This window comes from Canis lupus, chromosome 11 (assembly GCF_011100685.1).
Source record: "Canis lupus familiaris isolate Mischka breed German Shepherd chromosome 11, alternate assembly UU_Cfam_GSD_1.0, whole genome shotgun sequence".
NCBI classification, from domain to species: domain Eukaryota; kingdom Metazoa; phylum Chordata; class Mammalia; order Carnivora; family Canidae; genus Canis; species Canis lupus.
Window position 1 is genome coordinate 45,595,607 of NC_049232.1, and position 22,989 is coordinate 45,618,595.

The 22,989-nt window shown below is 42.4% G+C and overlaps 1 protein-coding gene across 4 annotated transcripts in view; it reads left to right on the forward strand.

Moving 5' to 3' along the window:
• TEK (TEK receptor tyrosine kinase) overlaps positions 1-21,364 on the forward strand; it is a 98,493-nt gene extending 77,129 nt beyond the window's left edge. For 2 of the 4 annotated variants that reach the window (XM_038552567.1, XM_038552569.1), the window contains 11 exons: positions 1,238-1,537; positions 3,533-3,687; positions 5,432-5,642; positions 8,040-8,150; positions 10,325-10,515; positions 11,048-11,161; positions 15,929-15,999; positions 17,021-17,061; positions 17,986-18,082; positions 19,458-19,557; positions 20,401-21,364. In XM_038552567.1, the coding sequence (XP_038408495.1) occupies positions 1,238-1,537; positions 3,533-3,687; positions 5,432-5,642; positions 8,040-8,150; positions 10,325-10,515; positions 11,048-11,161; positions 15,929-15,999; positions 17,021-17,061; positions 17,986-18,082; positions 19,458-19,557; positions 20,401-20,475 (1,466 nt within the window). In that variant the 3' untranslated portion in view covers positions 20,476-21,364. The remainder of the gene's footprint in view (positions 1-1,237; positions 1,538-3,532; positions 3,688-5,431; positions 5,643-8,039; positions 8,151-10,324; positions 10,516-11,047; positions 11,162-15,928; positions 16,000-17,020; positions 17,062-17,985; positions 18,083-19,457; positions 19,558-20,400) is intronic. The other 2 variants (XM_038552568.1, XM_038552570.1) reach the window with 1 other exon arrangement.
• Positions 21,365-22,989: the final 1,625 nt, after the last annotated feature.

Here is a 22,989-nt window from a genome sequence, read left to right on the forward strand (position 1 = left end):
TGAACATCAGATTTGGAAGACTCAAAATTCAATATCCAATTCTCATAAATTGCCATAGCTACCAAAGGAGTATGACATGGGACATCAACACCATGGGAAAAGGAAACTTAGAATGAAGAAGAATTGCTCAGAATTTAGAATAGAAAGAATATAACCTAAGACACTTCTCAAATGGTCTATTTTGCTTATGGAAAGACAGTAGTATATGGAGTGAAATGGCATGGGTCTACTACTTACTTACTGGGACGAGTGCAAGCCCCTCGCATTTTTGAAGTCTCGGTGTTCTCATCTCTAAAATTTGGACAATAAAAATCTCAGCACTGCTCATCTACCTATGTGGTTATGAGGGTCAAGAGGAAACCTGCATATGGAAGCACCTTGTCAACAGCCTTATAGATGTAAGGTATAATTGATTCTGGGGCAAGACCTTGGATTTCTTCTTCCCTGGGGTCATAGAGTATCAAGCTATATAGAGTCAGCAACTTGCCTCTTGCTTGTGCCTTTTATTGGAAGGTATTTGAATGAAAGCGCAGGGATGATTCTATGCATGTCATCTTCACATCTGGAAAACCTCAAAGCATCTCTCTCTCATCCTGCCCCAGAGTAGAATGTGATCTCTGTTTTTCCCAAATTCCTAAAGTACTTTGTCTATTAAGTCCTTAACACATTTTCTTATGTATACACTGACTGTTACTGTTCTATAAATGCATTTAGGGCAAGGATAGGCTTTTGGGTAGAGTGGCTAAGACAATGGACTGTGGAATCAGACTGCCAGGAGTTGAATTGTATTTCTTCTGTGTAATAGCTGTGTGACCTTGGTCAAGTCACTTTATCTCTGTGGGACTGAATATTTATGATAAGATTGTTATGAAGAGGAAATGAGTTAGTATATGGAAGGGCCTATATAAATGTCAACTCTCATAACTTTTCTGTTCTCCCAAAATCAAAAACGGTATATTTGTGGAGTAATAGAATTTCATGTCTTAATTGAATGCAAGGATGAGAAAATATATGATAATATATGTGTTGCCATTTTCCTGTCTTTGCCATCTTGTCAAGTATGTGTGGAATCCACTTCTAATTGATTGGAATTACCATCTGAGAAAACACCTATTTGCCTTTCTTGTTTTATGAGCTGACAGTAAGTATCTCTTGAAAGCATAATAATCTAAGAGATAAAAAAAAATCTAAGAGATAGTAGTGTAACTGAAGTGATTTTTTTTTCTTTAATTTCTAGTTCTCCCTCCTCAACCAGAAAACATCAAGATTTCTAACATCACAGACTCTTCAGCCATGATCTCTTGGACAATCTTGGATGGCTATTCTATTTCATCTATTATCATCCGTTACAAGGTTCAGGGAAAGAATGAAGACCAGCACATTGATGTGAAGATCAAGAATGCCACCATTACCCAGTATCAGCTAAAGGGCCTAGAGCCTGAAACAGCTTACCAGGTGGACATTTTTGCAGAGAACAACATAGGGTCAAGCAACCCAACCTTTTCTCATGAACTGATGACCCTTTCTAAATCTCAAGGTTCGTAGAATGGCCAGGTATTTACCTAAGATTATTTCTGGAGAGTATCAGAAAAGCTCCACTATCTTAAGATATTTACCTCATATGTATGTCATGTGACAAAATTCGTCTGTCCAAATAGGCTTCACAGTTGCTAGATAGGTTCTTATAATGAAAATGTCCCTGGGAGGGATACCTTATTGATCCATTTTCTTTTGTTAAGCCTTAGACTTAGACTAACTTAGCCCCTCAGCACTCCTCATCTAACAATGGAAGCCCCGAGGACTGTGAATTTGATTCCCTGGAAAAAGAATGTGAAACCTGCTTAGTGAAGGCAAGCCTGTGTGGGTGCTTCAGTGGGAGGCTCTAAGAACCAACTCCATTCTTTCTCAAATGAACTCCTCTTTTAGCCTGAATGACACTATGCTATTCTAAGTTTGCTTTTTTTTTTTTTTTTTTTTTTACTTTTTGGATCCGAGTTATGATGTCTTCATGTTCACTACTAACCCCTACTCCAGTGAGAGTGACCTCTTTGAGATAGATAGAGGTCCCTCAGAGTGCCAAGCACACAATGCCCAGGGTTTGTGACTGATAATACTGGTTCAATGTAATTAAGTGAACAAGGGACCAGGGTAGGTGGGTCTGCAGCTCTTGGAGCACCTTCCCTTTGAAGTCTGTCTGCAATGGCACCTCCCAGCCCTCTGCAACATGTGCGAGGGAACATAGAGTGACGTTAGATGGAAATTTTTGCAGATTTATAATCTGGGCTACAGTTTATTTTTACAGAAAATCTTATAGTAGTAAAAACTTGGTTTTTGAGGTCTATCTAGGGCTTAATAAATAAAATGAAACATGCTGTATTTTCAGTGCTGATTCTTTGGAATATTTTTGAAATGTCAAAGTTTACCAATTATAGAGAGTTGGAGTTTTCAGTTGATACCCTTAATACATGCATTATTTTTATAATTATTTGTGTATTGGTAAAATGTATAAAGGCCCTAAGTCCAACCTATACATAAACTACAAACAGAAAAATTAAAAACAAGACATAACAAAACAACAAAATTCTCACCATTCCTTTCCAGGTGTTTCTCTATGCACCCATGCTTAGAGATAGAAGGAAGAAAAGAGAGATTATCACAGAAGAATACTTGTAAGAAGATAGGGTCATGCTCTGCAGACTTTTTCATAAAACTATATTGCATTTAATCTTATTTGAATTATTTTTTTTAATTTTTATTTATTTATTTATGATAGTCACAGAGAGAGAGAGAGAGAGAGGCAGAGACACAGGCAGAGGGAGAAGCAAGCTCCATGCACCGGGAGCCCGATGCAGGACTCGATCCCGGGTCTCCAGGATCGCGCCCCGGGCCAAAGGCAGGCGCCAAACCGCTGCGCCACCCAGGGATCCCTCTTATTTGAATTAAATAAGGGAAACAAATGGAAGGATTATATCCTATAATCTTTAATAGTGTATTTTGATTTGACCCCTAAATTCAGTGGTTGTTCTGTTCTGTCTTTCCCTCCTTCTTTCCTTCATTCTCCCATTGGTATGCTCAGATTTTCTCAATCAGCTTTTAATCAAGAAAAAAAAAAAGCAAAATATCTTATAGACTCTAAGCTCAGTATCTTAGCACTTGAGAGCTTTTCTAGGTGGGAAAATTGTGCAGGGAGGTTTAGCTACTTTCCCAAAGTCCTTTAGTTAGTCGTTCTTGCTGTTATTTGATAATGTGCTGCTGCTTAGGCCTCTACTTGGAAGTAAAAGTTGGACACATGGTAACAGTGAAGAATTAGCATTTTTGCTTTTTTTTTTTTTAAGGTCTTATAACAACCCTATAAGTCAGACTCCTCTCCACTGAGCTTCAGAACATATAAATGAGTAGCCCAAAGTCCTGTAGCAATTAGGTGGCAGAGCCAGAGCTGCCATTATATTTCCCTTATACCATGGTCTCTCATAGATGGTCTTGGCTTATCTCTCCTAAACTAACCCTGCTGCTTCTCTTGTCTTCTGTGCAGCACCAGCGGACCTTGGAGGTGGGAAGATGCTGCTCATAGCCATCCTTGGCTCAGCGGGAATGACTTGCCTGACAGTGCTGTTGGCCTTCCTGATCATGTTACAGTTAAAGAGGGCGAATGTCCAAAGGAGAATGGCCCAAGCCTTCCAAAATGTGGTAGTGCCTTATCTTCCTACTAGTTTATAATAAGTACAAGTCTACATGCATGCAGAACCTTCACTTTAAAGATGTGGACTAGGAAGGGCACCTGGGTGGCTTAGTTGATTGAACATCTGACTCTTAATCTCAGCTCAGGTCTTGATCTCTGGGTCATAAACTCAAGCTCCATGCTGGGTGTGGAGCCTACTTAAAAAAAAAAAAAAAAAAAAGTAGTGGACCAGGAAATTGACTTGTAAAGCGAATATTTCCTTTAAGCAGGTCTTGTTTTTTCTTTGACTTTCATTATGAAATGGGGATAAACAGCATGACTACATAATTTGTTGTCAAAACTGGAGTGGTTTTGAGAATGAAAAGGTTGCTCTTAATAATGATTTAGGAAGCCAGGGCTAAAACAGAATTATTGCCCTGCCAAAATGAGATGTATGGTCATCCTAGTGATAAGTCACCAGGGAGTCTAATCTTGCAATATGAAGAACTGGACACTGTCGTAAGGAAGGATATGAGTACAACCAGACCTCAGTGTGATGAGTAATGATGTATTGCACTAGATAAGTTTTCCCCACATTTCCTATTTCCAGTTCCCTTTTCTACTCCCACAATCTTTTTTTAAAGATTTTATTTATTTATTTATTTATTTGTTTATTCATTCATTCATTCATTCATTCATTCATGAGACACAGAGAGAGAGTCAGAGACATAGTCAGAGAGAGAAGCAGGCTTCCTGCGGGGAACCTGATGTGGGACTCAATCCCAGGACCCTGGGATCATGACCTAAGCCAAAGGCAGATGCTCAACCACTAAGCCACCCAGGCATCCCTACTCCCACAGTCTTATTATCCCCCATATAAATGTGTAATATATATGAATTATATGCACATGTGTATATCTCCATTCCTTTGTACCCTTCAGTCTACAGTCATAGTTCATAATACCATGCACTGCCTCATTCTTTCATCTAGAAATTTTGACTGGTAACCAAGGTTTACAAAATTATACTTGGAGAGCTTTGTTATCTGACTCCATGCCAGAGCTGGCTCAACTCAGGCTGTCACTGGAGGAAGACCAGCAAGGGGGCTGGAGCACTGGCACTCATCATGGTACCTGTCCTTTGTCATGATATGTTAGCAGCCTCTCAAACTCAGGAGAAAAGGTGATGCTGTATTGGGCTTTGCTATAAGTCTGTGTAATCCTGGAGCCAGACTCTGCTCTAGAGTGGGCTTGAGAGGTTCAAAGGTTTAGGATAAGTCAGAGAGAATGAGTAAGAGTCAAGAATAGACCAAGACAAAAAAAAAAAAAAAAAAGAATAGACCAAGACAATGCATGGAAAGCTCTTACGAAGGCATGGCCTGTAACTGCCCCAGATAGGATCTCTGAGTTCTTTTCTAAACCAGAAATGAACACCTGCTCATTCCACAATTAATTGTGATTAACTCAGGGATGTGCCATCCTGTGGCATACTTGCTGTTATTCCCTCCTGTCTCACTCTCTGCAGACATTGCTAATTGATTGCAGTCTGCCTTCCCCATGAGGCCTGGAATTATCTCATGCAGCCCTATAGACAGCCTATTAGATGAAACCTATTTCCATCTGCATTCTAGAATTAGACAATTTTTCTTTTTTTTCTTTTTTTAGATAGACAATTTCTTGTTTTACCTGGTAGGGATACACACCAGGAGTACTTATGCACATTAGAATTATGAAAAATCTTGACACATAACCATGAAAAAAATTATTTCTCCAGAGGGAAGAACCAGCTGTGCAGTTCAACTCAGGAACTCTGGCCCTGAACAGGAAGGCCAAAAACAACCCAGATCCTACAATTTATCCAGTGCTTGACTGGAATGACATCAAATTTCAAGATGTGATTGGGGAGGGTAATTTTGGCCAGGTTCTTAAGGCACGCATCAAGAAGGATGGGTTACGGATGGACGCTGCCATCAAAAGGATGAAAGGTCAGTGCTTGGCCAAATCAAGTCAGCATTTCACTGGGGTGGGAATAAAACTTGACTTCCTGTCGAATCTTTTCTCTATGGGCTTACATTATTTAAACAAAAAATTGGCATGATGTCAAATATAGCTGTTCTGTGCAACTGCAGGTGATAGTTCCTTTGAGGTCAGCCAGTGATGGGGTCAGGACGTAAATATGAAGGCTGTTTAAATGCCACTGTTTTGACTCATTGGGATGTGAGAATACAGATTCTCTATCACACACTGCTAATTTTAGGGGAGTGCTGTTGTTTCTCTTGATGCAGTGGTTCTCCAAATGAGTGTGTATCAGAATCACCTGGAAGACTTGTTAAAAACAGACTGTTGGGGTCCACTCTGGTTTCTGAGTCAGTAAGTCTGGGGTAGGGCCAGAGGATTTGCATTTCTAATTAGTCCACAGTGATGCTGATGCTGAGGGTTTGGAGACCACACTTTGAAAACCATTGTCTTCATGGATTATCTGCATCAGAGTTCCTGGAGACATTGTTAGACATGCATCTACTTGGCTTCTCCCACTGTACGTGAATTTCTGGAGTGGCACGTGAGAATCTGTGTTCTTAGCAGCATGCCCAGTGATTCTTCTGTATACTCAAGTTTGAAAACCAGGGTCTAAGGTCACAAGAACTAAATCTTTTCCAGTTGAGTTCATCTCAAGACTGCTTGATGCCTACTTACTTAACAAGGTGGCTAATAAACATCCTCTGAGAAAACAAAATGACAGTTCACCTGGCAGTCCTAGGTGTGTTCTCTTCTGTGTGAAGAAGCAGGTTATGCATGGCTTGATTGTAAAGGTGCAGTGTTGCTTTTATAGCATCCGGGTTTAGAAAGCCATGTGTTAGAGCAGGGAAAATGATTAACTACTGTTGTTGGTTAGCTTCCCAATGCAGACTCTCTTAAGGTTGCTGATGGGTTTCCCTTTTTGTTGGCAATATTGAGCCTAAGGTTGGAATTAACCCTAAATGTCACTAAATCACCACTGCTTTTTGCAGTGTTGACAGAAGGCAAGTAAAATAAAACAAATAAAATAGTGTCTGTGCTGAGAGATAGTAGTATGTTTCAAACACACATACACACGCACATAAAGTCTTGCAGAGCATCCAGAAATCTCTTTTCTGTTTTGCTACTTTAGTCATGGGGAGTTTGGGGGAATAGTAAGAATAGTATGAGGGAAAAGGATATAGAATCTTATCAAACCAGGGCTTTTAAAATCTGACCTGAGTTTGATTGTCTCATGCACATGTGAAGAGGTAAAATAGATTAAAGGGGGCAAAGGGCAGAAACTGTCTGTAGGAAGAGTGATACACTCCAAGAAGAGGAGTTACTGAAGTAGGGGGACAACTCATTATAAAGAACTTCATTTTAAAAATACTCCTAAGGCTTTGACCCTCGGACTTCTTGTGTTATGAACAGGGTTATCTGACCTGGGATTGCCTACTAGCTAGTTTTACAGGTACCCTTAGTCCACATGAAGCATTCCTGTAATACCTAAGCATGTTCAAGCATGCCCTGGGCCACCAGTCCACAACTGTCCCCTTCTCCTACCTTTCCTACCCAGTGTTATTTTTCAAAAAATAGTTACAGCACTCTGTCACCAATCAAGGCTGATCAGTTTGTACATCAACCAGAGAGGGCCTTCCCTTCAGCCTGAATGGTACCTGGTGGTTCTTCCTCTGATCTGAGTGCTAGTGGAGAGACAGGATGAAAAAATAGAAACAAATGCATTTCAGTTTCCTGACCACCAAGCAACTTCCATAAAAATGCTGTTGGACTTGAGGCTTTTTTTTTTTTTAGCAGGACTTGTTTGTGGAAAAGCAAGTTAAAATTTTTATAATAATGCAAGGTGTGTGCATTCCTAGTGTTGCACTGAAACATTGGTTCTCTTGCTCAGCATATTTGTTGCTGGACAGTGGCTTCAGCTAGGATAGCTAAAGTCTAAACTGGAGGCTGCTCCATCTCTACCAAGTCATTTCACAGGGTATTTGAAAGCATAAGCAAGAAAAAGTTTAGAGCAGTGATTCTCAACCAGGGGTGGTTTTGCCCCCTGGGGGGGGGGGCGGCATTCAGCAGTGTCTGGATACATATTTGGTTGGGTTACTGGTATCTAGTGGGAAAGCCTAAGATGTTGCCAAATATCCTACTGTGAATAGGACAGCTCTCAACAACAAAGTGTCAGCCCAAAGTGTCACCAGTACCAAGTACTATTCTTAGAGTCATCTCTGATTTCTATATATTTTTTCAGACCTGATGGTGACTCAGTGCCTGTGAAGGTCCTGGGGAACAGGAAAGGACAGTTAAGCAGGACAGTTAAGGACAGTTGGACAGGTCTAACAGAGAGGGATCACAATTCTTGACTTTCTTCCCAGAATATGCCTCCAAAGATGACCACAGGGACTTCGCTGGGGAACTGGAGGTTCTCTGTAAACTTGGCCACCACCCAAACATCATCAATCTCTTGGGAGCGTGTGAACATCGTGGTAAGATGCTCTTTTCCTATCTTTCTTGCCAGATTTTTTTTTTTGAAACAGGCACATTCCATATGAAATTAGTAAAGATAACAATCTTAAGAATGTTACCTACTTTTTTTTTAAGTTCCAGTTTCAATCCAAATGTTTAGTCCCGTTTACAAATTATGCTGAATTTTGGCATCTATTTGGAGGTTGGTCCTGAGGTTGGATCTTTTGCCCTATGATGTGTTTCACCATTACTTCTCGAAGGTACCTATGGTTGCTGCATATGCCAGTCCTTGCCAGTCCAGACGTTTTCTCAGCTACTCTTGCGTAGGTAGATTGGGGGAGTCCTCAGGACCAGTAAGAGTGAAGTGCATTTACTCTTTTTAATCGCCTACCTTTTTTCCTCCAAACCCAAGACACTGATACTCTGAATGTTAAATCCAGAATGTCAGAAATCAACTGCAAGGTGAAAGCATTGGTGATGGTTAGGATAAAATAATAATAATAAGCTTATATCTGATAGAACTTTATTTTTTCCCAAAACAATTATTGGTACAATTACGGTAGAGCTTTACAACTATTCTATGTTGCACATACTCTTAAAGTTCAACTTACATTATTAATTCAGATATTATTGAGTACTTCTATAAGTTTATATCTGCATGCTACCTGGTTTATAGTTCTGCAGCTGTGCTTACACTTAATTTCTCATGGAAAAGTTTACTCCCACAAAAAAGCTCCACACAGCAGTTATTTACAAACTTGACAACCTCTTGTTGATTTTGCAGCACAAACACCAACAATAGAAAAGAGACTACTTCCTTTTCCTCAATTTATTAAACTAAAAATACTGGTGCTTCAAACAATATATCATTCTGTGATCCAATAAGGGTGTAATTCTGAAAACCAGATCATGTCCCTTAGGTTAAATAATGAAGTAATGACGTTTATTTTTGAGCTATTTCCTGAAAACAGTAATCAGCATAGGGCAGCAGTAAATGAAAGTCAGAAAAAAAAAAAAAAGTAACCACCAACAACAGAAAAAAAACATGTATCTTTCAAATTTCTGCTGTCATCATCTTAACACATAATTGGCTGGCTCTTAAAATTTATAGTTCAGTAACGATGTAAGAAAGCATTGAGGTCTATCTTGCCTTATAGTGCAACATGGTACAGTATTTTTTTTTTTTTGCAAGGATTTCAATTTCTTAGAATGTCTTTGAAATTCAAAATCATTTGACATTTTAAATTTTAAAAATGGTTTACCAAAAAAAATTTATCTGTATATATGTATGTATGTATGTATGTATGTATGTATGTTTTGAAGTGAAAATAACATCAAGATTTTATTTTCTTCATAACAAAATCTGAAGCTTAGAACTGGATCACTTGGCCCTAAAAAATTTATCTTTAAAAGGCAGTAAAACCACTCTTCTTTTCATTGATTCTAGATATCAATGTTTTTATGAAAGAAGATTAATTTTATTTTAGAAAAAAAGAGGAGGACAATTTGGAAGAAAACCAAGACAATGGACAATGATTTCTTTGAGGACCTGTTTTTTTTTTTTTTTTTGTCTTTCTAAAAGTTTGAGTTTTCTGATTTCTCTAAGCAAAATGCAATCTCTGACATTAGATTCTTCTGACCAATGACCAAATCAGCAATATGGTGACTTAGTATGAGTTTTAGTTGGGGAGTAGAAGCAGAAGAGAGAAAGTTACCTAAAGTTACCTGGTATGGGTCCTTCTGCCATGGATATTTAATCTTTTTCTTTTTCTTTTTTTAAAATAACCTTAAGAAAAGCAGAGACAGACTGGAATAACATGTGTGGCTCATATCAGTTCTCAATCAATATTGAATAAAAATAAAAGGTGATGTGAACTAGCTGTCCTAGCTCTTCTGGAGGCAAACACATTGATTTCATTCTCTATTATTAGTGAGCAAAAGCATTCAGGAAGCTTCCACGTTAGTCCATGCATGGTAGGAGGGACGGGAGTGGGAAAGAGGGGACCCTGACTGCAAGCATGGTGTTCTTTAAGTATGGCAGGAGCGTGGAACTTCTCTTCCTCTGTCGCCAGTGTTCCTAAGGTTGGTACCTCCAGATGTGTTGCTTTTGGATACTGAGACCATAGCACATCTCAGAAATTTCACAGCTATCAAGGGGCTGCTGAGAAGCTGATGTCTCTCCCTTTCGCCATAGGCTACCTGTACCTGGCCATCGAATACGCCCCCCACGGAAACCTCCTGGACTTCCTGCGCAAGAGCCGAGTGCTGGAGACGGATCCGGCCTTTGCCATTGCCAACAGCACCGCCTCCACGCTGTCCTCCCAGCAGCTTCTCCATTTCGCAGCGGATGTGGCCCGGGGTATGGACTACTTGAGCCAAAAACAGGTTTGTTGTGAGGACCAAAATCTTTCCTTTGAAATTCTCTACAGAATCAGTGTTGAATTAAAGGCATACATTTTTCTAGTCTGCCTCCCCCTTTTACTTCCCCTTACAATCTCCCTAATTTTAATCTCTTGGTTACTATTTTATATTATTTATTGCCCAAAACTGACAATACATGTATTTAGTGAACCTCAGTGTATGCATTTACTGAGGTGCTTTAACCAATCTTAGCCTCATCTGGGTCCAAATGATGCACAGCAGCAGAGGACTTAACATGGCAACAGGAAGATTTAGTGACCTGGATTTCATTTCTTTTCTTTCTTTCTTTTTTTTTTTTTTTCTTCCCAAAATGCTTCTCCTAAGACATGGCGGGTCATTTGGCAGAATCCAGTGAGGATTTTGGAGAGGGACTTTAAGGAATTGGATTCCTCTCTTCTCTGTTTCCCAAAGTTCTTGCCCTGGTGGCTTTGTGCCAGCAGAATGAAGTGAACAAGCAAAAATGCTGAAAATACATGATGTTTTTTTAAAATTTCAGTTTATCCACAGGGATCTGGCTGCCAGGAATATTTTAGTTGGTGAAAACTATGTAGCCAAAATAGCAGATTTTGGATTATCCCGAGGTCAAGAAGTATATGTGAAAAAGACGATGGTAAGTACAGAAGACGGACACAACATCCTCCCCAGGGCTCCTCCCTCACCTGATGGCCCTTCTCTTGGAATATGACTGTTCTTCGGTGACCCAGGCACCTGGCTGTGTCCCCAGGAGACAGTATCCTGGCCCAGCAAACATCCTTTCTGAGTTTTGATTCCTAAAATGACTGAGGGCTCTATGTTTCCCAGTGAAGGAGCCATTGTCACGTGTGGCCCAGTGATGTAACATGCAAGCCTCGCGGGGCATCTACACCCCGGCAGACCCCTAAGTGTCTTTTTTTTTTTTTTTTTTAAGATTTTATATATTTATTTATTTATTTATTTATTTATTTATTTATTTATTTGAGAGAGAGAGAGAAAGAGAGAGAGAGAATCAGTAGTGAAGAGCAGGTAGAGGGAGAAGGAGAAGTAGGCAAGGAGCCCAATATGGGGCTTGATCCCAGGACCCTGGGATCATGACCTGAGCCAAAGGCCGGTACTTAACCCACTGAGCTACCCAGGCACCCCAGACCCCTAAGTGTCTTGTTCAAAAACCTGAGAGGTGCTCCGTCATCCCCTTTTATGCACAGCAAGCATAGGAGGGGCAAAAAATACCTTGAACATACTTTCCAAATATAAAGGAAATAAATTACTGAGGTTCCTCAATCACAGGGAGGCCCTGGAGAAAAATTCTTAACTTCTAAAGCCCACGGAAGATTTCCCTCTTCACTAAAAGTTCTCCACTCCCTCTCCACGCCCAAGTCAATCCACAGTCACTTGATGATACTTCCTCTCCCAAACAGTAAGATTTAATCTTCAGGTACAAGATGCTTGGAGAACCTCACCACAGGTGGAGAGAAGGTGGACTCATTCTGCTTTTGTTGCCCACTGTAAATCGTAAATACCTGGAAATGCCCCTTCCAGGGATGTGCGAGCTGGGCCAACAACATGGTGCTGCCCTCTACTTTCCCTGGGTGGGGGTGGGGGGGCAAGGGCAGGGCTGGGGGCTGGCAGATCCTGTAGTTATCTCATGTGTTTGGTGGCTCTACCCCAGTTGCATGGCTCCCCCATTCCTTAGGTCTGACAGACATTGCTCTGGCTCAGCTTTCCTGGGACTACAGTAGTTTTCACACAGTCCCTTTATTTTATTTTTAAAGATTTTATTTATTTATTCCTGAGAGAACAGAGAGAGAGGCAGAGACACAGGCAGAGGGAGGAGCAGGCTTCCTGTGGGGAGCCTGATGCAGCACTGGATCCCAGGACCCCAGGGTCACAACCTGAGCCAAGGGCAGATGCTCAACCACTGAGCCACCCCCGTGCCCCTCACACGGTCCCTTTAAGTTCGTGGGCAACAAAGTGACTGAGCCAGGCTCAGTCTTCGGATTTATCTTCATATTCAGAGTTTTGTTTTGTTTTGTTTTGTTTTGCAATATACTTATTTTAGTTACTGACAAGATAACAGAAACAATACTCAAGAATGTCTCAAAAAGGAAATGACCCATAGTTCACCACCTCGACACATTTTTTTTCCTTTTTTACTTATTGCCTTCAACAAACATACGTATTTTTATATAGTTACTATCCCAGTGACATAACCATTTTGGGTCTTTCCAGTCCTTTTTGGATAAGGGTTAGAAGTGGGGGCCCCTTTGGCTCTTAGACACCATCACAGACATCCAGTGGGGTTCCAGATGCTTATCAATGCCAAGGCTTTCAGAAGCCCTAGGTGCCTCCCTGAGGGCTGGCGTCCATGCAATACTTTCTTCCCTAAGCTTTTCTGAATTTGCCTGACCCAAAGCAGATGTTTCTTCACCGAGGGGCTGGGCTTGTCTTAAAGAAGCAGGACCCACCACTCATCCATTTATTTCCATTCTCTCTGCTCCTCCTGGGCCACCTGAAGCTTGCTATCTCATTCACAGAACCCCTTTCCTTGTTTCTCTCTGGCATTTGGGGGCTATGGTGCTCTGGGTGATGGGGTGGAGGCACTGACACAGGTTAACCCCACAACCTACACATTTTATTTGGATGCTGTCCTCAGATCCCCAAGAAGAATGCTGGTTTGCTTGGCATTTCATAAAGGGCAGGGATTTCTGCAGTCTTGAGGAGCTTACAAGACATGCTTAGAGGCGTAGAGCACTTAAATGGGTGAGAACTTAACTCTGGCTGCTAGCAGTCAGGTGAAGTGTTCTGTGGCAGCATGGGGTCTGGGAGGAAACACACAGGGCAAGCTGGCAAGCCCAGGAGGAGGAAAGGCAAGGGAATTGGAGAAAAGCAAGTTCCCTACAAAAGGGGTGCAGTGTGGCAAGGTACCACCAGAGGGCAGAGTGGCCACCTTATCTGGCTCACTGTTTAAATCCGAGATTTTCCGTTCTAATTGCACTTCAGAATCACCTGGGAAGTTTTCAAAAAGTACAGATGCTGAGTCCTACTGCTGAGATCCTATGATTCAGTTTTCTGGGGTGGGGATCCTATATCAGTTTGTGTGTGTGTTTTGAGTCCCCCAGGAGATGCTAATATTGGAAGTGTTGCAAACTAAAGTACTAAGTGATTTGGGCCTTTATTGTCATTGCTAGATCCATCCCCTCATCATCAATTTATGACTACAGTGTTTCAGCTTGTGCTAGGCTTTGTAACATTAACTCCCACAGTCTCCACTTTCAAAGAGCTTGGACACACTATGAACAATTTTAACAGTTGGTGAGTGCGGAGGACAGAGGAGGAACGAACATGGGGACACAGGAAACATACTGAACTGAGCCTCTGGGCAGTCATGAGGGCTCCCCGGAGGAGGCCAACTCTTGCGTTTTACAAATGTTAAAAAGATACTGGAGATATGGGAATGAATTGAATGACCTGCAAGGTACAGTGTAGATAAAAGCCTAGAGGTAGACATTTGTGGGTCCAGTAATCCAATATGGCATAATGCAGAAAAGAGGGAGAGTTGAAATTCATGGTGGGAGGAGGAAGGGGTTATAAAGTTGTCTTGAAGATTCTTGAATTCCAGCTAAAAGTTTTTGGACTCAGTTAAGGATGGGGATCTTGGCACAATAAAAGACATTAGAGAACTTTAAGGAAGCACGTGGCTGGCTTGCCATTTCAAGTAATTAGTGTGGCTGTGGTGAGGAGAACTGATCCTTAGGGGGTGAAACTCTGAAGCAGGAAGATCAGTTAAAAGGTTGTCCTCAGGAAAGGGCTGATGGTGGCCTGAACTTAGGTGAGAGAGCAAGAGGGATGGGGGAAGTGGACAGATCCAAAAGAAGTCAAACTAGAAAAATAAAAAAGTAAACATGGAGATCAGTAATTGGGAGCCATGAGGTCAGAAACTAGCAGATCCATAAAGGCAAAGGCAAGCAGAAAACTCTTTAAATGCTCTGGAGGGGAAGAAAAGGCTAGAATAATGGGTGGGCTGGGCATGGAGTGAAGGGAAGGCATGATGTTGAGGATCACACTGGAGATGTAGGTTTGAGAAGAGAGAGTTCGGTAGCTGAACCTTCATGTACCAACCAGGACTTAGGATCAGGAGCTTCAGAATTTCACTGCTTCACAAAGACTTGGAGACAATGGCACGTTCAGGAGTAGTTGTGCGGTCCCAGGCAGGGCTAGTCTCAGGCTGGGCGGTCTGGGAGAAGGCTGCTCCTATTTCAGGGGGCTGAGAAGATGCCCCCAATTTCTCCTGATGCTGCCTCACCTCTTGGCTACTGTGGGTTGAAACACCACTGTCGGAGCTTGGACAAACCCCTGCGAGGGGGACATCCAGCTCTCAGTAGGGCCCATATGACTCCCAGGGTGGGTCACCAGGAAGGGAGCCCAAAATCACAGTGACACTAGGACTAAGGCAAACTTTCCAATGTCCAGTCCACATTCATTTTTCCCGGGGTGGACTTAAAGAAATGGGGACCACCTGGGTGAAGTCAGGGCCAGGCCCCCAAATGATGAAGGGGTGTAGCTCATCCCATCTCCAAACCCAGTGTAAACTGCACCGACGGGAAGGTCTTTCCTCCTCCACCGATGAGTATGCACCCCGTCCCCTTGGTCTGAAATGCTCTTCTCTCCCAGGCCGCCTGACGGCACCTACAGCTTACAGAACCGGGCTCCAGTGTCCCCTTGTCGGAAAGTCTTCCCCATCTCTCCCAGGCACAGCTGGGCACCTCCCATCACCTGAGTCTTTCCCACATTACAGTTTAAAGATTTATTTATTTATGAGAGAGAGAGTGGGGGGGAGAGAGAGAGAGAGAGAGAGAGAGAGAGAGGCAGAGACACAGGCAGAGGGAGAGGCAAGCTCCATGCAGGGAGCCCGACGTGGGACTCGATCCCGGGTCTCCAGGATCAGGCCCTGGGCCAAAGGCAGGCGCCAAACTGCTGAGCCACCCAGGGATCATTACAGTTTAATTCTTGGTTTCTCTGCCTCCCTCCCCTTTCAAACTTCTGAGTGCCTCCAAGAGCCACAAAATGAATAAATGAAATGCCCACCAGAAAGGCACTTAGCCATCCACACGCACACAAACCCACACATTTAATTATTATTTTTTTCTTTATGTAAAACTGTTGTAGGGACTGCTTGAGGTCAACAGGGCTGATAGTCTTCGCATGTCTTTGAATTCGAGAACACTCTTGTGTGTGTCGTGTACACAAACCAGCAATTCCTGATCCTACCATAACTTAAGTCTGGGGGATTCAAAGTAGAGTCCCCTGTGGGCTTGAGGGAGCCCCAGCTCCAGGCAAGCTGTGTGTCTTGGGAAGGGTCCCCATCTTGCCTAAGTGGCATCTCACTTTGTTTTCTCTCCAGGGAAGGCTCCCAGTGCGCTGGATGGCAATCGAGTCACTAAACTACAGTGTGTACACAACCAACAGTGATGTGTGAGTAAGCCTTTTATTCTGAGGTTTGTTTTTTTTTTTTTTTTCCAGAAGAATAAGCATTTGACAGAGGTCTTAAAGCGAAATAGGAATATCCTGTCCCTCTGTGGAAAAAAAGCTAGTCAATAAGCCCAGGAAATACATTCCTAGTCTGCAAAAATGAAGCCTCAGAGTAGACAGTTTTCACTGTGTAAGATCACTGGGGGCAGGCTGTGGGTTTCCTTCTGCCTGTCAAGGAGAAGTAGTGAATTCTCCATCTCCAGAGGGACAAGGGCCATATGGGGCTTCCTGTGGCTTCACCTCCCAGACTGACCTCAGCATGCAGGACCCAGAGCATGGAGGCAGGCTGCTGGGGGTCAGAGGTGGCAGGGGCAGAAGGCGGGCCAGATCAAGGGATCATCCTCCCTTGCAGCCTGCAGGGACAAGTCTCAGGAGGCTGGAAGGAAGGTTTGGAAGTGAGACGTACACCATCTTGCCCACACCTTTATTGACGGGAGGAAAAACTGAGGCCCCAAGGGTTCAGGTGACTTGTCCAGGGAGTTCAGCTTCTGCCCGGGGAAGGGCGGGGGGCCAGCAAGTACTTGTGTCCTCACTGCATGCAAGGTACATTTTATATGTTCTCTCACATCCTGTCTGCATAACTCCGAGGCAGCAACTGGTGTCCCCACTTTCAGAATAACCAAAAGGCCTCAAGAGGTTCAGTAACTTGTCCCAGGTGACGAGTATCAGGTGGCGGAGCTGGGATTTAACTCCAGTCTGTCAGCTTAGAAATGCACCTGCTGTCCCCAGTACCACTTTGCATTCTCCGCCTAAAGTCAGTGGGGGCTCTAACACTGTTTCCCTGTTAGAATCCTTCCACTGGCCTAAGAGGAGATGACACATACGCCACATACAGGGCCCTGTCCTAGGGAGGACACGTTTAACATTTCCTTTTCTGGCAAAGCGTCAGTCATCCAGAATTTTGAGGCAGAAAACTGGTCACCTTGTTTGCTGATTATTGGTTTCTCCATCATCTCCCCTGCAGATGGTCCTATGGAGTGTTACTGTGGGAGATTGTTAGCTTAGGTGAGTATCCGTGTTTATCCGCCAGGTGAGACTTCAGGCAATGGGGGTGGGCCCCTCCTATGCTTCCTCACTGTGGAATTCCACAGGTGCCATTTTTAGGTCTTTATGTGGCACCACCAGAAGGGACTGGGAATAGAACTTTAAAGGTTTCTCTGTAGGTGTCTGTTTATTCCCAGGGTTCTTTTTTGAAAGAACCTGTAGCTAATGTCATATTTAATACTAACAGCCTGGTGGCTGTGAGCTTCATTATAGGTTGTCTCTGAGCAGAGATGTCACAGAACTATCACAAGTTTGCTTCTACAACTTGAAGATGGTACATCACACAGCCATGAAGAGTCATCTCTGACGGCCATTTAGCAGCATGTGAAAACATGCAGGCCAAAACCCAGAAAGTTCCTTATGCTATGATTGCAGTTTTATAATTACTACACATGAAAAACCTGAGAGAACTACAAAGAAGAGTAATACAAACTATGGCTTGCTTCCTTCATACTTTTTTGGTATTTTCCAAGTTTTCTATAATAAACCTGTATGATTTAGAATTAAAATTGGTCAGTCACTATTATAGAACAAATAGGAACTGGATAACCTAACTGCAGGCTCCCAAGTAGGGAAAAGTGACATCTTATCGGTATAATAGCTGGGTTGTGCAGGCTGACTTAGGGAAGGGAAACAGCACAATAAGTCCGGTTCCCCATGCTGGATCTTTCCACTGAGGGATCGGCTGCTCTGTGGCGCGGTTTGTGGCACATGTGCCGCTGTGATGTGGAGTGGGTTTGCTCAGAGGGAGACCATGCTGCCTGGGCACCCTCCCTGGGCACACCCTGCCGTTCTCCCAGTCTCTCGGCTTGAGAGGCATGGGGCAGGAAACACTGCATTCCACACTAGAGGGGGCTTAGGGCAACATGGTTTTCTGTCTTCCAGGTGGCACCCCCTACTGCGGGATGACATGCGCAGAACTGTACGAGAAACTGCCCCAGGGCTACAGACTGGAGAAGCCCCTAAACTGTGATGACGAGGTGTAAGTCAGGCTGCACCCTAAGGCCATTTTATCTTAACCTCCCCTGCATGTTTCTTGGGCAGAGTATAATGAAGGGGTTACCTGATTCATACACACATACATATGTGTATATCTATGCATACACACACATTGAGATCCCAAAGAGCCAAAAAAAAAAAGCGGGGGTGGTTCCTTAAACTAAGACCATTGTGCAGTGGGCAGGGAGCTAAGAGCTTTATATGCATAGGCATCTGGGAGGAATTTAAGGTGATGGTATCAAGAAGGTGAAAATGAAGAAAGGCAACAACTGCAGAGGAGGTCTGAAAGAAATTCATGAATAAATGTATGAAACCTTGAAGCTAACTTTGGGGATAGAGATTTCAGAGCTGTGACATTAGGAAGATGGATTTTTTGGTCACAGAATCTTGATTCTGCAAGGATTATTTTCCAGGAGTAAGAATTATTCCCTGGGGAAGAATGATTAGCTTTCACCACCATTCCCAGAGCTACCTGAAGTAGCTGCTGCCTGACTGGCATTTGTGAAAGTGCAAGGCTCTAGGTTCAGCCAAGAAGTTATTGTCCAAGCTGAGCCAATTCTAAGAAAGAGTGGTATTAATTATGTCCCTGGTACCAGAGACATAAACCTAGACCATGCTAGGTTCCTAGTCTTTTGTGCACATCAGGTTCCCGTGAGGCATTTGGTCCCAATGTGAAATTTTGAGCCCCACTCTGACATCACTTCTGTAGGTCTAAGGTGAGTCGCAGGAAACAGCATTTTGACAACGTAAGTGGTTCTGACCCCATTTGAGAGAGTACTGCCTTAGACCAGGGCTTCCCAGACTATGTTCATGAGACACACAAGATACAAATAGATGATACAAGGGGGAAGAAGTGCTGTGGCCACTTATGGTTGGCAAATTCCATGTTAGGTCAGGTTAAATAGGTTTTTTGTTTGTAATGGCAAGACTTCTCAAGATTTTACTCTGCTGATCCCTAAGAGAGAGATGCAATAGATGGCACCTGGCAAATTTATTAGAACATGGAGTCTTTTTTTCAATGAATTACTAACCTTTGAGAGATGTGGTATTCCAAGGGAAGTGTTGCTCTAGACTCTGTTCTTTCCAGATAATCAGAAGAGCTGAGACCAAGATCCCATAGGAATGGTACTCAGGATAGGCACTAGTTTTGCGGAAAGAAGAAAAGAGGACTTGTGGAGTGAGGTGGGAGGCCAGATAGAAACTTGGGGCTGTAGTTTTGTGCTATTGATTAAATATAGACAGATGACCAAGTGTGGAATGCCTACATTATCTTCTCTTGTTTCCATACCCCACACTGGGCCATGCCAAGGACTGAAGCAGAGTCACAGAGTTCAATGCTTAACTCTTTCTTTTCCAAGATATGACCTCATGAGACAATGCTGGCGGGAGAAGCCTTATGAGAGGCCCTCATTTGCCCAGATCCTGGTGTCCTTAAACAGGATGTTAGAGGAACGCAAGGTAAGCATGGAGTTCTGGGCAGGCTCTTGAAACACAATGCCTCACGCACCCTATATGGCTTAAAAACAAAACAAAACAAAAACCCAACAACAACAACAACAAAAACAGTTGATACAACTCAACAAGTTGTTCTGGGCATAGCCTGAGATATTAGAGGGACATAAAAGATGTGCCCCCTGCCCCCAACTTTGAGGATGTTACCATTTCAGAGGTAATAAGATTTCTATGAAAGATAGTCACACGTGGTAGACATTAGCCTCTGAGATAGAAGGAACCTCATCAGGAATCTAGCCTGACTCTTGAATTTTGCAGAAGAAATATATACAAAGAGGTGAAAGTGATGTGTCTAAGGACACACAGCCGGTAGACAGTCTAGCCTGGTCTGCAGGTTCCTAGGGGGAGGGCCAGGAATTCCATAAACATGTCTAGCAGGTAGTTGGTGATACAGATCTGGGGTTGAAAGGCAAATCCAGGATAGGGAAATAGACTGAAAGTCACCACAAGCCAATCGGTAATTAAACTGGAGACATGAGTGATATCACACAGTGGGGGTTTGGGGGGTGAAGAAAGGATCCTGAGAGACTGGGGCAGCTCCAGAGGGACCTCAGAAAGGCCACAGAGAGTGGCCTAGAAACTGTGGAGTGTTACATTCAGAAGTCGAGGGATGAACTTCAGGAGGAAAGATGTCAAATACAACATGGGGCCTGAGGACAGAAGAATGTCCCCCAGGTACCTAGTGTTTGAACTGAAAGGAGTTAAGGAAACCGGGGTGTGACTGTACCTGCCCATGGCAGAGGCAGTACTGAGGGACCCTGTATGTCTGAACCACTCTTGCTATCCTAGACCTATGTGAATACCACGCTCTATGAGAAGTTTGCCTACGCTGGGATCGACTGCTCTGCCGAAGAAGCAGCCTAGAACAAGCCACATCCATTTGTATGTAATGTTGCCCCTTCCCTGGCATGTCAGACCCCTGATGCCAAGCAAGCAAGCAAGACTCTGCCAACAGAGGTGACGTGGAATATAAAAATGTGTATATATATATTGCTATGTCTGGGACATGACCACAAAAACTCCTGTGTGTGAATCTATAGTACACTTTGACTCCAGTAGGACTGTATATACTGTTTTGAGTAAGAATGTGCTGAAATCAGAATGCCTGTTTGTGGTTTCATATGCAATAATATATTTTTCTAAAAATATGGACTTTACAGGAAGGTGTGCGAGTACAATTACTATGATGCATGACTCATTATCATCTTAGATATTTCTGATATTTACCTTCCTAGTGAATGCTATAAAATGTTTCGCTGTATAGAAGAAATTTGTTAATAAACCTCACACCAACCCTTGACAGCACCGGTGAGAAAAGTGGGGGGAAATACGTTAGTTCTATCAGGCCATAGATTAAAATTTAAAACAGATTCTTCTATCCATCTCTAAACTTTCTCCCTCACCTGTAGCAGTCATTTCAATTTCATCTGGTCCTTTGATACCCCTGTCATATGTTTTCAGAGCCCATGAGTCCATTCAGAGCACTAACATCACAAAGTAGGCTTAAATCTCATTCCATAGAAGTCTAAGAATCACTAGAGAAGAAGTTGGCTAAATTAATGGGATTTAGTTTCAGTTTCTCTGGTGACATTGTTAAGAAATTAAGTAGGAAGCCTGGGTTCTATCAGCAGAACATCCCTACTGCACACTGTCAAGTTTCAGTGTTGATCCGTTGTGAGTTTACAGTTTATACCATAGGCAAACGTTGCACTGAGATCATACAGTAAGTGAATAAATGTCTTGCCGACCTATATTTCGTCTGGGAATGTTTCTCATAGGTATTGCCAGATGTCTTTATTACAATTTCAAGTTACCATTCCCTAACTTCTCAGGAAGTTGCCCGTAGAGCAGTGGGTGGGGACACCACCAGACATGGTCTCTCCAGCCTGAGATTGGAAACATCGAGTCCACTTTTCTCTCACAGTTCTCCAATATGACGTGAGGGCTTAGAATTGGAATCTCTTTTAATAGTTCAACATACCACATAAAGTTCCCATTCCTGCCACTAACTCCACCTTATGCGTTCAGAAACAATAGCCAGGATGCTTTATTCACAATAGCATATTCAAGTGGAGACAGCATAAGCAAGGCTGAATCAACTGAGTGGAAACTCAATGAGGAGCCCTTAAAAATAGGTTCAAATATCTACAATAGTTCCTTTTGCTTTTTATCCAAATGCTGTAGAGATACTGCTAATAGCTCTTAGTTTGAAAGTACATGAAACTGAACAAGAACAAAGATAATCTGAAAACGCAGAAAATCTTTTTAAATTTTACATATGGTTTTGGAACAAACATTAAGGTTTTTCCCCCCATAACAGTTGGACCTTAATTATATACTACTTAGATTCATAATTATCTAAATTTAAATTATTTATTTCACATCAAGTACACGACACTAAGACAAACGTGGGACAGCAAGAAAAAGATGATTACGATTACCTTGTAACACCCAATACCAAGGCAGCAAAACTGATGTTTGAACGCATATCCTCACAAGCAACAGTCAGAGGGTAACTGATGTCCTTCTGGCACAGAGGCCTTCCTAGTGATTTCTGACTCACCTGTACTATTGGCAATGAAACCTTTGTAATTTCGTAGCATGTTAGCAACATTAATATTGAAGATTCATATTAAGGGGAATCAAACTGAATAAAGTCATGTCATTTCCACATTATGAGAAAGCAATTTAGAAAGATGGAGCCAACTCCTCAAAGGAATTAGACAATTCAGGTGTTGCGAATACAGGTTAGTGTGTTTAGAAGAGCCACAGGATACTGCCTTAAAAAAAAAAAATCCAGTAACAATACACTGGTTAGAATAAAAACACATTACATAATAGCCATATGACCAAATTCTTTATGTTAACAGAGTACACTGAAAAGTTTACATTTGCTTTGTGAGGAACATCTCTATTTATATATGAAATCTAAAAAAAAAATTGTTAAAGATGGATTCAGATATTTAGAGAGAAAAAGAAATGTACATAACCTGAGACGTGACCCTTTGTGGGAGTCACAGACCCACTAATTCCACTTTAAACCACATTCCATTGGAACATGCTATCTATGAAGAAGGAGTCAAAAATTCAAACCAAACCAACTTAATTCCTCCCCACTAACTGCTCCCTCCCCCATACTTCAATCACAACTTTTGAAATAAACTGGAAATTTAACCTTGAAAATATAATAAACCTCAAAAGCACTTTTATTTCTCCTCCTTGAAGAAAAAGGTCAGGAAACTTCATCCTAGACCAAACTCTACTGCCAGCAGCAGAGGTATCACTGAAACAACAATGCAGGGATTTAAGATATTTCTCAGGCAAAGTGATTACTTCTTTCCTTTCAGGTCTTCTTTTACCTTCCAAAGAACCAGTTCC